The following is a 13725-nucleotide window of genomic DNA, read 5'->3' as shown; positions in this document are numbered from 1 at the left end:
GTCACTGTCTTTGTAGCTTTTATTTCTCTTTGTAGCTTTCATTAAGTACAAATGCTAAATTGAGAATGCAAAATTTTTCATTTCTGTCCATAATGACACAAAATTGATAGAGGAAGAAATTTCACAATTACTAGACAAATTGCAGGGTGAAGGTAAATATCATCACTGTATGATTATAATGAAATTGGTCATATAAATGAACTCAAACAGTGAGTCTGGAGATAATATCCTGCGTAAATTTTCACAAAATCAAGAATTGACTAATGTATTTCTTAGTCCCAAAGGAAATAGGATGTTTTTATCCTGTTATTTAATGGGAAGGATTTTATCATGTAACATTTTCCAGCAAGAATCTGGATCTATCCTGTATTGTTAGAAGGATGTGCAGCAGTATTCTTTTACAATATGTGTGCAACAAAATTTATTTGATGCAGTTTATGAACAAATAACTGAAGTCAGATACACATTCAGAGGTAATTAGGAGGAAATAGATGATGTAGAAAAACTGTTAGTAGGTTGAACATTTTAGTTGGCTTTTAGAAGTCTAAAAGTGACTATTTGCATGTATGGAGTAAAGATTATGGCCTTTTCCTCTTTACTAAAATAAATCAGCATTAGTTTTCAAAAATACAGCATTTTAACGATGTAAATATAAGAACAACCAGAAGTAATGAACTTATACCTATTAGAGATATATTTAGAATATATGTTTTCAATATTTACAAGATTGATATGTGACATGTTTCTAGTTCATTATCTTTTCTGTTTTTGCTCCTGTCTCTGAATAATGTATTTTTTTCTTTCTCAAGGTAATCCCCCACAACTTATAATTTGTTTGCCTTTTTTGTGCCTTCCCAAACTAATTGTTCTGGTGAACCATAAATACTGATACGAACACAGTGTTACTTTTCTCAAACTTTTTATTGCACATTTGAAGCATAAAAAGATGGAATGAATAACACAGTGACTAACAGTTAACATTTACACATACTTAATCTGTATGTGTGTGTGTGTGTGTCTATATATATAAAGATTTTATTTACTAATTTATTCACAAGAGACTCAGAGAGAGGTAGAGACATAGGCAGAGGGAGGAGAAGCAGGCTCCATGCAGGGAGCCCGATGCGGGACTCGATCCCTGAATTCCAGAATCATACCCTGAGCCAAAAGCAGACACTCAACCACTGAGCCCCCCAGGCGTCCCTGTTTATATATTTTTCTAAAGGGATAATTTACTTTCTGAACTACGATTGACTACCGATGATGTGGCATTATTAAAACTTTAGCATCAGGTTTAGCGTCATACATTCATAGTTCCAACATCATCTTGTAGCCTCTCTCTATCAAAGGAATCAACTGTTTAATGGGCTTGTTTGGCAAGTTTTTCCTTTACTTCCAGTTTTTACCTTATGTATTCATACTTATCCTAGTTGAAGTGAATTTAAATCCTTCTTACTCCTCCCTTTTCTGTGTTAACTTGGCCTTGAAAGGCAAATGTAGCTCGGTGATTAACACTTAATAGCATAGTACTTGGTACATAGTAAATAATAAGTGTTAGCTGTTGGGTTTGGTATGAATTTTGTTTTCTTTCTCACACATGGCATCATTGAGTTGGGCTTCTAGTGAATTTTTTTGTTTTGCTGGGTTCTTTTTTTTTTTTTTAATTTTTATTTATTTATGATAGTCACAGAGAGAGAGAGAGGCAGAGGGAGAAGCAGGCTCCATACACTGGGAGCCTGATGTGGGATTTGATCCTGGGTCTCCAGGATCGTGCCCTGGGCCAAAGGCAGGCGCCAAACCGCTGCGCCACCCAGGGATCCCTGCTGGGTTCTTTTATTCCTCCTTCATTCTTGCTTATCATGGATTCTGTTTTCAGGCCATCTTGTTTTGAGCATTCAACCATTTAATTTGATTAGATGTGAAATGTCTCAGTATACCACTTGTTTCGTACATTTGAATGTTGTTCTCAGACAACAAACATACCAAACTTATAACTTCCCTGTACAAATTTTTTAAATTACTTAGTTTTTCTCAATGACTCATCAAAATGAATTGCCTCAACCCAACCCCCGCCCTCAGTATGCTAGAAAGTCAGATCAGTGGTATACTGAGACATTTCAGGTCTAATCAAATTAGTTATAATAATTGTGTTGTTATGTTTAATAATGTATTTCTGAAGTAGCTATCTATTCTCAAAATAGGTATCTCAGTAATTTGATGGGACTAAAATTCTGAAAAAACCAAGATTATTTGTCTTAAGTTTTTAGTATGTAGAAAATAATTTTTTTAAAGATTTATTTATTTATTTATGAGAGAGTGGGAGAAAAACAGGCAGAGGGAGAAGCAGGCTCCATGCAGGGAGCCTGACGTGGGACTCAATCCCGGGTCTCCAGGATCACGCCCTGGGCAGAAGGCGACGCTAAATTGCTGGGCCATCGGGGCTGCCCAGAAAATAATTAAATAAAGAGTTCAGATCAGTTTTGAAAAGAAAACACTGGTTTTTAATACATGACTTTAACTATTTTCTCTACTGATGTATTAAGTTTTATTTTTTTGTTTGAAATAGGCAATATATTCACATGATTCAAAAATCAAGGTAATATAAATAGACATTGGGAAGTTTTGCTCTTAAATTTGAATACTGTATTTCCCCCTCCTCCTGCATCACCTAAAATATGCTTAATAGGGTTTTTTGTGTCTTTTCAAAGTTTCTTTATGTAGATATAAGCAAATATGAATATACTTATTCTTACATCTTAAATCATACAGTATTGCACATCTTGATTTTTTTTCTTTTTGCTAATCTACCCCTGAGATCTTTCTATATCTACATATTGATATGTAGAGTTTCCTTATTATTATTTTGTATAATATTCCAATCTGTAGATGGAATCCTTTATTGATGGCTATTTGGAATACTTCCAGTCTTTTTTAATTTTTATACAGTGGTGCAAGTATGTATAAATACACAGGTTCACACATAACAGACATAAACACACACACGTATTTCTACTCTACCTTTCTAGGTTCTCTAGCTAGGCTCTCTCTAGACAAAAGACAAGATTAACAAGAGAAAAAACAAATTTATTAACGTGCTGAGCTTACACATGGGAGCATTCTGTGATGAGTAACTCAGGTGATAGAACATGGGCTTATATAGCATCTTAAAAGAACAGTAAATTTTTAGAGAAGTAACAAAAAGGACTGAGTTTCTAAGGTGGCAAAATGGGAAGATTAAATATGTGGGGAAACTAATGGAAGATAAGAGCTATTTAGGAAAGTTTCGTAGGTTTTTCTGGTGCCATCTCTGAGCTGACAGGGTTTAGAGTTGTCTCTGGTGATTGACTTCTGTCTTTCTTGATAGGGAAAGAGTGGCATCTTTACATTATTTATGTCATCCTTTTAGGCAAATAGGGAGAGGGCAGAGAGCTTTACTTGTATCTATTTCTTCTTAAAATGTCTTTGAGTTCAAAATAATCCTATGCCTAAATGGCATATTTTGCTACCGTAAGATAATTCCGTGGAAATGGAATTGGTGGGTCCAGAAGGTAAATGCATGTTTTGTTAGGTATTGCCACATTTCTCTCCATAAAGGTTGGGTCTTGCCACATTTCTCTCCATAAAGGTTGTTCTGTTTTACACCTCTATTATCATATACTGATAATAGGTGAGTGCTTTTTTTCCTCCAACAGATATCAAACTTCGGGATTTTTGTGAAAAGTAGTATCTTGGTGTGTGAGTTTTGTTATAGTCATAAACTTTTTAAATTAATAAACTATTTTTTTAGAGTGGTTTTAGGTTCACAGCAAAACTGAGCAGAAAGCACAATTCCTATATACTTCATCCCCACACATGCACAATCTTCCCCATTATCCACATCTTATACCACAGTGGCACATTTACCGCCATAAACGAACCTACAGTGACATCATCTGAAGTTTGTAGTTTCATTAGGGTTCACTCTTTGTGTTGTGCAATCTATGGGTTTTGACAAATGCATAATGATATATATTATTGTACAGAACAGTAATGGTATCATACAGAATAGTTTTATTTACTACCTTAAAAACACTCTGCTCTAGGACGCCTGGGTGGCTCAGCTGTTGGGCGCCTGCCTTTGGCTCAGGTCGTGATCTTGGGATCCGGGATCACTCCCTGCAAGAAGCCTGTTTCTCCCTCTGCCTATGGCTCTGCCTCTATCTCAGTCTGTGTCTCTCATGAATAAATAAATAAGTCTTAAAAAAAAAAAAAAAAAACACTCTGCTTGGCCTGTTCATCCCTCTCTTCCCCCAACCTCCAGCAACCACTAAACTTTTTACTGTCTTCAAATTTTTGGCTTTTCCAGAATGTTATGTATTTGGAATCATACAGAATTGTAGCCTTTTCAGATTGGCTTCTTTTTACTTAGGAATATGCACTTAAGTGTCTTCCATGTCTTCTCATGGTTTGATAGCTTATTCCATTTTATTTCAATAATATTCTATCATCTGGATGTACAACGCTTTATTTACTATTTAAGACATTTTGGTTGTTTCCATGTTTTAGCAATTATGGATAAAGATGCTGTAAACATCTATTGTGTAGGTTTTTGTGTTGGCATAGTTTTCAGCTCCTTTGGGGAATATCAAGGAGTGTGATTGCTGGGTCATATGATAAGAATATGTTTAGTTTTGTAAGCAACTACCAAATTGTCTTCAAAAGTGGCTTGTATCATTTTGCATATCCTCCAGCAGCAAATGAGAGTTTCTGTTGCTCTCTATCCTTTCCAGCAATCTGGGCCATTTAATAAGGTGTATAGTGGTATCTCATTTTAATTTGCAATTCCCGGGGATCCCTGGGTGGCGCAGCGGTTTGGCGCCTGCCTTTGGTCCAGGGCGCGATCCTGGAGACCCGGGATCGAATCCCACGTCGGGCTCCCGGTGCATGGAGCCTGCTTCTCCCTCTGCCTGTGTCTCTGCCTCTCTCTCTCTCTCTCTGTGACTATCATAAATAAATAAAAATTTTAAAAAAATAATAATAATTTGCAATTCCCTGATGACATACAATGTAGAACATCCTTTCATTGGCTTACTTTGCCATCTGTGTATCTTACTTGGTGAGGTGTGTCTGTCCAGTTCTTTTGCCTGTTTTTTAATGGGCTATTTATTTTCTTGCTGTTGAGTTGTAGGAATTTTTTATATATTTTGGGTAGTTTTTTATTAGATCCATCTTTTGCAAATATTTTTTCCCATTCTGTGGCTTTTCTTCTTATTCTCTTGAAAAGTGTAAACTTTGATGCCTAAAGGATAACCTGTATGGAAAAGTACAAAATTCTAAGTGTATGGTTTTATACATTTCTAAGTGAACATATTATTGGCTTCTAAATGTAGTTTGGATTTACATTTCTCTCATCAATGAAGTTGAACATCTTTTCATATGATTAAGGGCAGTTTCTGTTTCTTTTTCTGTGAACTGTATATCAGTTAACATCTTTTGTCCACTTTTCATTAAATTACTGGTCTTTTTTTTTTCCAACTAAGTCTTTAAAAATTAGGGAGATTATTTCTTTGAGGTATGAGTAACATTTTTTCCATTTTTCTTATTTGTCTTTAAACTTTGTTTTTGATTAGTTTTGTTATAAGAATTTTCTCAAATGGCTGCATGGAGTCTCTTCCTTGTTCCTCAGCTCAGGATTTGGTGTTAAGTGTTACTGTCTTCCAGAATTCTTCCTACTGTCTTTTAAGGTTTTAATAAGTATCTCATATTCCCATGGTGCTTTTTGTGTATATCTTTATTTTAGCATTTAATCACAATCCTTATCTCACTTGTTTTTCTGTAAACTGTAAACTCATTGAGGGCTAGAAATGTTTTATTCTCATTGTGTTTCCGTAAAGATTATCATTTCTTTGTTTTGAATTTTGGTGTCTTTGACTTTATAGCCGTTGCTATCTAAAGTACTCTTCATTTGCTATTGTACCATCCAGTCTTTACTCATTTGTCTTGTCATCTTGTCATTTTCTGCTCTTTACTGTCTTGGAGAGACGTTGACTTATTTCTGGGGCCTCTGTGAAAGAGAACAGGCCTGCCTTCTTTATAATTAAGATTTATGGTGATGTTTTGGTGTAAACAAATAATGTCCTACTTTTTCTTGATTTTTTTTTGGGGGGGGGGGCAGTGTGTTACATTTTGTTCTTTTTGTTTGCTTGTTTTCTTTGTTCCTACAATATAATTTCATAAAAACATACACAAAATATATATAAATAGCAAAAGATAAGTATAATGAACTTCTACATACTGTTCACCATCTTCACAAGTTACTAACTCAATAGTACTTTAAGGTAAGTACTTTAAGTGGTACCATTAGAGCATTAGAGTTGTACAGATTCTTAGAGGCTAATAGGGCTAACATCCTACCCCAAAATGCAAGGGTAGTAATCTAGATAGAATTTGAAATTCTCTAGACATGGGGATTTAAACTTTTTCGATGCAATTGGTTTCTTTATTGAATATCTGCATTTGTACATGAGCTAAAGTGTGTTTCAGAAGAAAACTCTGATTCAATTTAACAACTCTTCAGCTTTCAGTTTATTGAAGACAGAAATTATAGCTTTTTTAGTAAGCTGAAATTAAAGGGCTTATTATAAGTGATATCTTAAACCATGTCATAGTAGTAGTAAAAAAACTGACAGACCTTACACATCTTAAGGAGACTAAAGAATCAATTGCACTTTGTTTACTGGTTTGTCAATAGCTACTGACAGTCTTAGGAAGGAACAGTATTCTAAATTATTTTCTAGTTTAAAACTTGAACACATTTTAGCCACATATGGGATTTTTATATCTTTGATGTTAAAATGGCAGTCCATAAACTGAAACCTGTTTGTTATGGTACATTGCTTCGAAAAGTTCTCTCTTCAGCATATCTAGTAGCACTATTTATGAGATTTGTAAAGAATTTGCTTTTCTATCAGAAATTGCCAATTCAGATTATTAATTTCAGAATCACTCCATAGTAGTATATGTCAATTATGATTTCATTATTAAATAATTTGGCCCAGGATGTTTAAATGATTCTTTTTTCAGCTGGACTCTTCTGTTATTGGTAATGGCTTTTTTTTTTTTTTTTTTTTTTTTTTTTTTTTTTTATTTTTTTTTTTTTTGGTAATGGCTTTAAATGAAGAGCACTTTGAGAGAAATTTTATAAACTTTTCACTTCTTCTCCAAAATGTTCCAACTTAATGTTCAAAACTTAATGTCCAAACTTAATATTTTGAGTTGCTTATGCCCCAGAATATATATCTGTATTTACCACAATGAGAATTTTATATGGCACATACTTGTTAAATTTTTTAAAGTAACTAGTGTTACACTTAGTCTGTAGTTTGTATTTTATCATTTTCTTAAGCTTTTTTGTACAAGACGAAGAATGTTTTATTGTCATTAGTAGTTCAAAACTAAAATGTAATGTCTCTCTTCTTGATTTCTGTAGAGCAGGTTGTTGCCCTGGATGCCCAAAATATCGTAGCTGTTTCATGTGGAGAAGCTCATACATTAGCTCTAAATGACAAAGGCCAGGTGTATGCATGGGGTCTCGATTCTGATGGACAGCTTGGCCTGCTAGGATCAGAGGAATGTATCAGAGTACCCAGGTAACAAAGGTGACCAAAAGAGGTCTTTAACAGTCTTTTTATAATAAATTTGTTACTTAGTTATTCTTACTATGGTATTTAAGAGTTGATACCTAATTATTTCTCCCTTTTGAGTTCTTAAGGAAGTTTTCTAGGTAGATTCTTACCTTTAATTTGAGCTGAGTGCTTTTTTTTATGTACTGCATATTTTCCCCCAAAATTATTTGTTTGTAAAGAAAAGGGATGGGGAATATGTACTTTATTATAAATATTTTCCTACTAAAATTTTAAAGTGGTTTAGGCTAATTTAAACTAATTCTAGAATCGTGACTACCCCAGCTATTGAAAGATTTATTAAATATTCGTTGCTTACATCTTTCTCTATCTTGTTTTTTATTGTTTTTTTTTTTGAATATAGAAACACCCCACATACTTAGTATAAAAATAATTCAATTTCCAATTTTTATAAAGTGTAGTGGCCATGATTTAATTTGTTAAGCACTAATTCATCATAGAATTATTTCAAAATTAAAAAATAAACACCTCATTAGTGTTGTAGTCTTAGAGATTTACATAGGGCATGGCCATTGTTTTAATATTAAAAATTATAAGAGCTTGAACATATTTAGGTAAAAATATATTTAAAGAAAAGTAGCCAATTTATTTTAAATACAGAAATAATACATTAATCACACTTTGTTTTTTAAATTATTCAAATTCTTGCTTCCTTAAACTCTTGTTCTTTCTTTCTAGTAATAGTTATAGGGACAAAAGAGAACTCTCCAGAGAAACAAGGTATTAAACTAATTTTAGATATAAATCTAGGTAGAGTTATTTTTACACACATTTAGAAATTTTGTTTTTAACTTATCATTGGTAATGTTTGTCTGGTTTAAGAAATAGGATGTAACTTACTAGGATAAGAAAATGGAACACCAGGACAAATAATCTAATTCAGAACAGAAACTATTATTAAAAATGAGTTTTTTTTAACTAGGAAGGCTAGCTAGTTCCTTTAGTAATAAGCATATGACCTTTCCTCATGTATGTTTATTGAGAACTTAAAAGCATTTATTTAGAGTGTTTGCTTTGTTTTAATTTATTAAAAGTTTTTTTTGGTCTTTAGTTTCATGTTTTATCTTTCTTCTAGTAAAAACTGTCTGTTGAGACTTGTGGATACATTATATTCACATGTTTCCTTGATTGACCTTGTAACTAAATTCCACAGAACTCTCCAAACAAATTTTTTTCCCTTTATTTCTTCTGTTACAACAATTAAATAACAAATACAACTCCCATTTTGCTTTCAATGTCTTATAATGATGGTGCTCTTGGGAGAAAACTTTTTTTTCCTTAAGCTAAATAAATTGAAATTTTTTAGTCCTTTCAATTTTGATTTGTTTCAGAAAATGATAATTTGCAACCAAATGGCTTTTGGCTAGATAATAATACAAAGCATTCATAGAAACATAGTGACCTCACATTTATCATATCCTCTACTGATTGTATTTCCTCCCACAAATAATTGTTGTGGAGTGGGATTTTTAATTTAAGATTCTTAAAATTTTTGTATTTTCTGTGATTAAAAAAGGGTTTATGTATGAGATTTTCTAAATCAGCATTCTCAGAACCATGATTTATGTCAAAACTTTCTAATTTCTTTTGTATTTACTTTACTGGTTCCTTAAAATCATAAGTACATTTTTGTTGCTCTTCTAGTATTGGGGATTTCAATTTCAGTCAGTGATCTATAGATGCTTAGTAAATGGAAAGAAAGTAATTATAAGGAGAAAATTTTATTATATGACAGTTTACTTGAACAGTGTCCTATAATAAATTATGTGTTTGTGACTTTACTATTTCATGAACCTGGATGGGGACCCGAAAGAAATCTTATTTGAGTCATTTGGTTTAAGTTTGTATGTTTTTGTATTTGCTAAATGCATGTGTTAATTTTTAAGCTCTATGGTAAGGCCTTTCTCCTGTTCAGCGTACTCATTTTTCAATGGACTGATTCGATTTGTGATGATTATATAGTTTTTACTGATATTTTCATGTGTTAAAGGGCAGTTTAGTATTTCAGTATATTTTGTTTTGGGAAAATCATGAGTAGAGACTGAGTTTGTCTTTGCCAGCCATCTATTTAACACAGGTTTACTGCAGGAATTTCACAAGCCAGTAGCATATGGAATAAATAACATACTCCAAACTGATGATAGATAAATCATACTCTTGTTTCAAGCAGGAGGAGATGATAAATTTAGGTGAGGTACATACCTTTATATGACTTGATACTAGGGAGGGATGGCTTAGCCAACTGAGAGCTGATAATCCTCCTGCCAGCACAAAAGAAAGAGGCCAGCACAAAAAAAGTCTCCTGTTCTAGAGCATGTTGCTAGGGAAGGCTACACCTAGCAATGTTGATGGGTGAGAGGATCTTTTTCACAGATTGCTGTTTGGTCTTACCCACTGAGGTTTTAAAAGTCTCCTTTACTGTGGCTGGCACTAATTGCCATGTCTTCAGAAAGCTATTTAGGTCAGCAAAGAGTGGCCTTGGTAAGACCTAAGAGTCTGGGATAGTCCTCACAAACTCTCAGTATTTTAGTCTAAAAGTCCTCTATAGCTAGAGTTTTTCTTCATGTATTTTTGTTGGTAAGCCTTCAGTGGAGCCCCACTGAGTTCATCCAGAACAGATGATATTATGATATCCTGATACAACTTACTTCATCTTTATATCAAAACAACTTACTCTTAAGAACAATTTTTTCTGAAAATCATATGATCAATATACGACATAGAAATATATTTTTATGAAACACTGCCAGTGATTTTTTCTTTTATTTTTTCTTTTAAATTGTAGTACCAAATCACTGTTAGATTCAAGCCTTTTTCTATATGCTTAGAGTTGTCAGCCAGCTTTGTAAATATTGCATTTGTTTTGAATAAAACATGTATAGAAGACAGGAAGAAGCTCAACTATCTGTAAATTTTTTAAAAATTAGTGTTTATAATTTTAGTAAAAATGGTCAGAAAAGTGAGGATTCACGTTAGGCTGTACTTTCTTGAGAACAAAGTCCATTTTTATGCCAGTGGAGAAGAGTATTTAAATTCAGCAACAACAACAAAAAATAAATAAATATAAATAAATTCAGCAACACTTTAAAATGAAAGAAGAATGTAAAATTAATGATTATATTTGAAACTGTTGCTACTTTGATAATCTTTACTTCTAATTTTATCTGGTTTTGAAAGAACTACTTGGGGAAAGACAAATTATTCAATACTAGTGCTGGTCTCTGTAGATCTGCATTTCTTTTTTTTTTTCTTTCAGAACTTTATTTAAATTCAGGTTCGTTCACATATAGTGTAGCATTAGTTTTGGGGGTAGAATTTAGTGATTCATCAGTTGGGTGTAACACCCAGTGCTCAGTATATCAAGTGCCCTCCTTAATGCCTGTCACCCAATTACTCCTCCCCCCACCTGGCTCTCCTCCAAACCCTCAACTTGTTCACTATATTTTAAGAGTTTCTTTTGTAGACCTGCATTTCTGCCTAGTTATTTTCTTTTTAGGTGGAATATATGTTATGCCTTTATAAAAAAAAATTAAGCCTAATTTTACTATGTTTTAGTTTGAGTCAGTGGAAATACTTTTCCATGCAAACTTTGGAAAACCAGTTGTTGGCAATAAAGTTGTAAAATTTTTTTGAAGTCCTATTTCTTGGACATATGCAATAAAAAACATCACAGAGTGGTATAACATGATCCTTGAGAGTACAGCTATTTCTGGATTGTAGAAACTAATATGTTTGACTTGTCAGCTTGGTCAAAAGGAAAATTTATTTTCTTGATTTCACTCAACTCTGAACATATAACAATTTTAGATTAAAAAGAAAAAGTATTTTTTAATGGTAGAGACTAGATTGTTAGTGTAAATTTTTCAAAATTCAAAGAGGAATTGGTGCTAAGATTTCTCAAATCAGTAAGGAAGTTGTGGCTTCAGTAGGAAGTAGAAAATTGTTAATGTTTTATTGGTAAAAATATTTTTTAAAAATCACTTTATTAAGGTATAATTGACATAAAAAAGCTGTACTTAATGTAAACACCTTGTTGAATTTGAAATTGGTAAAATAGTTAATGTTTTAGTTCTGAAATTTTAAATTATATAATCAAAAATTTTCACTGGTCTTTGTTAACAGTTGTTGGAATTTTAACTTCACAAAAAACTGGAAGCACCTGGTTTCTGCCTCTAATGCCCCTGTACGTTAAATTGGAAAGTATAACAGTACAGTATATTTTGACAGACTTTCCAAGAGAGGGGAGTACAAAATCTTATTTCCAGGTTTATTAACTGTTCTACAAATTTTAGACATCTTTCAAAATTCAGTAAAGAAATGATTCAATTCTTTACAGTGCATCATTTAGTGATGTAATGGCCATTTAAAGTGTTTGATATACTCTAAACTTCAGGGAGTTATTTCTTATTTATAAGCAGTTAGAAAATGTTGACCCTAGATGTCTGAATTACGATTTTTTTCTTCATAGTTCTGATGAATTAGGAATCTTCATGTAGTGTGTATGTATGTGTGTGTGTGTGTATATAAGTATGTATTTTTATTTACAAAACTTATTCTGGCTTATTTAACTACATTTGAATCATTAAAAAAAATTGAAAACAATTAAACATTTACATAAGCCTTTTTACTTAAGGAGAATTACTTTTGATGAGTTTTTAAAAATACATTAAGAATTTTCTAATTTGGGGATGCCTGAGTGGCTCAGCGGTTTGGCGCCTGCCTTCGGCCCAGGGCATGATCCTGGAGACCCATGATCAAGTCCGACGTCAGGCTCACTGCATGGAGCCTGCTTCTGTCTCTCTCTGCCTCTCTCTCTGTGTATCTCATGAATGAATGAATAAAATCTTAAAAAAAAAAAAAAAAGAATTTTCTAATTTATCTCTTTAGGAAAAATGGGACATGGGGAACTAACATGGTAGCTTTTTACCATTTAGTATTTTTCTTTTTTTTTCATTCCTGTAAGCTAAAAAGAAGGGAAGAAAAACATATCTTCCTTCAGCTCCCCAAATCTTTTTTTTTTTTTTTTCAATTTTTATTTATTTATGATAGTCACGGAGAGAGAGAGAGGCAAAGACATAGGCCGAGGGAGAAGCAGGCTCCATGCACCGGGAGCCCGACGTGGGACTCGATCCCGGGTCTCCAGGATCGCGCCCTGGGCCAAAGGCAGGCGCCAAACCGCTGCGCCACCCAGGGATCCCACCCCAAATCTTTAGTATATTAATTTACATGGAGATGAAAGTTAATTTTTTTCTTAATGGTAATACCATAGAAAAATATTTCCTTGTCACTGTAGCAGACATGGCTAAAGAAATTAGCTTTTTTTTTTTTTTTTAAGATTTTATTTATTCATGAGCGAGAGAGAGAGGCAGAGAGAGAGGCAGAGACACAGGTGGAAGGACAAGCAGGCTCCGTGCAGGGAGCCTGACATGGGACTTGATCCTGGGTCTCCAGGATCACGCCCTGGGCTGAAGGCGGCGCTAAACCGCTGAACCACCTGGGCTGCCCAGAAATTAGCATTTATGCCGTATTCCAGGCCTTAGGATAATTTTAGAACTGTAAAAGTCACTGAGTATAAATTGCTATGCAAATTTAGAAGTTTTAGGGACAGACTTTCTGAATAGTTTAATACTAAAGCTTCGAAGACTCTATAAACTCATCCTTTAACAGTGTATTCATTACATATTTTTTGCCAGGCAATGTGGTAAGTCCTGGGGAGTCTGTGGGAGTAAGACACAGAGTCTACTTCTATAGAGCTTATTACTTAGAAGAGTACACTAGTAATAATTAAATGAATAAATACGCTAGTAATTAACAGTGATAAACGCTGTAAAGGAAAAAGCATAAGGTGCTATGAGAGTATAGTATTTGAAATGTTTTACTTGGAGTTGATACCTGAAACAAGTTTTTAAAAATGGTCAATATAGTTTAAAAATATATAATATAGTTCATTGGTCAGTATATCATGTGCCTAATATGCATAAACAGTAACAGTAAATGTTCAGTAACTTTAGCACAATTGTACATATCCATGTACTTTTTTATT

General features: G+C 33.3%; 1 protein-coding gene across 14 annotated transcripts in view; it reads left to right on the top strand.

Annotated features, from left to right (window-relative positions):
* Positions 1 to 13725, top strand: part of HERC4 (HECT and RLD domain containing E3 ubiquitin protein ligase 4) — a 137451-nt gene that overhangs the window by 22789 nt on the left and 100937 nt on the right. For 10 of the 14 annotated variants that reach the window (XM_077894705.1, XM_077894711.1, XM_077894703.1 and 7 more), the window contains 2 exons: positions 7469 to 7628; positions 8361 to 8402. In XM_077894705.1, coding sequence (XP_077750831.1) covers positions 7469 to 7628; positions 8361 to 8402 — 202 coding nt within the window. The remainder of the gene's footprint in view (positions 1 to 7468; positions 7629 to 8360; positions 8403 to 13725) is intronic. The other 4 variants (XM_077894710.1, XM_077894708.1, XM_077894707.1 and 1 more) reach the window with 1 other exon arrangement.

Source organism: Canis aureus, chromosome 4, assembly GCF_053574225.1.
Source record: "Canis aureus isolate CA01 chromosome 4, VMU_Caureus_v.1.0, whole genome shotgun sequence".
Lineage (NCBI taxonomy): Eukaryota > Metazoa > Chordata > Mammalia > Carnivora > Canidae > Canis > Canis aureus.
This window is presented reverse-complemented; position numbering and strand designations above follow the sequence as displayed.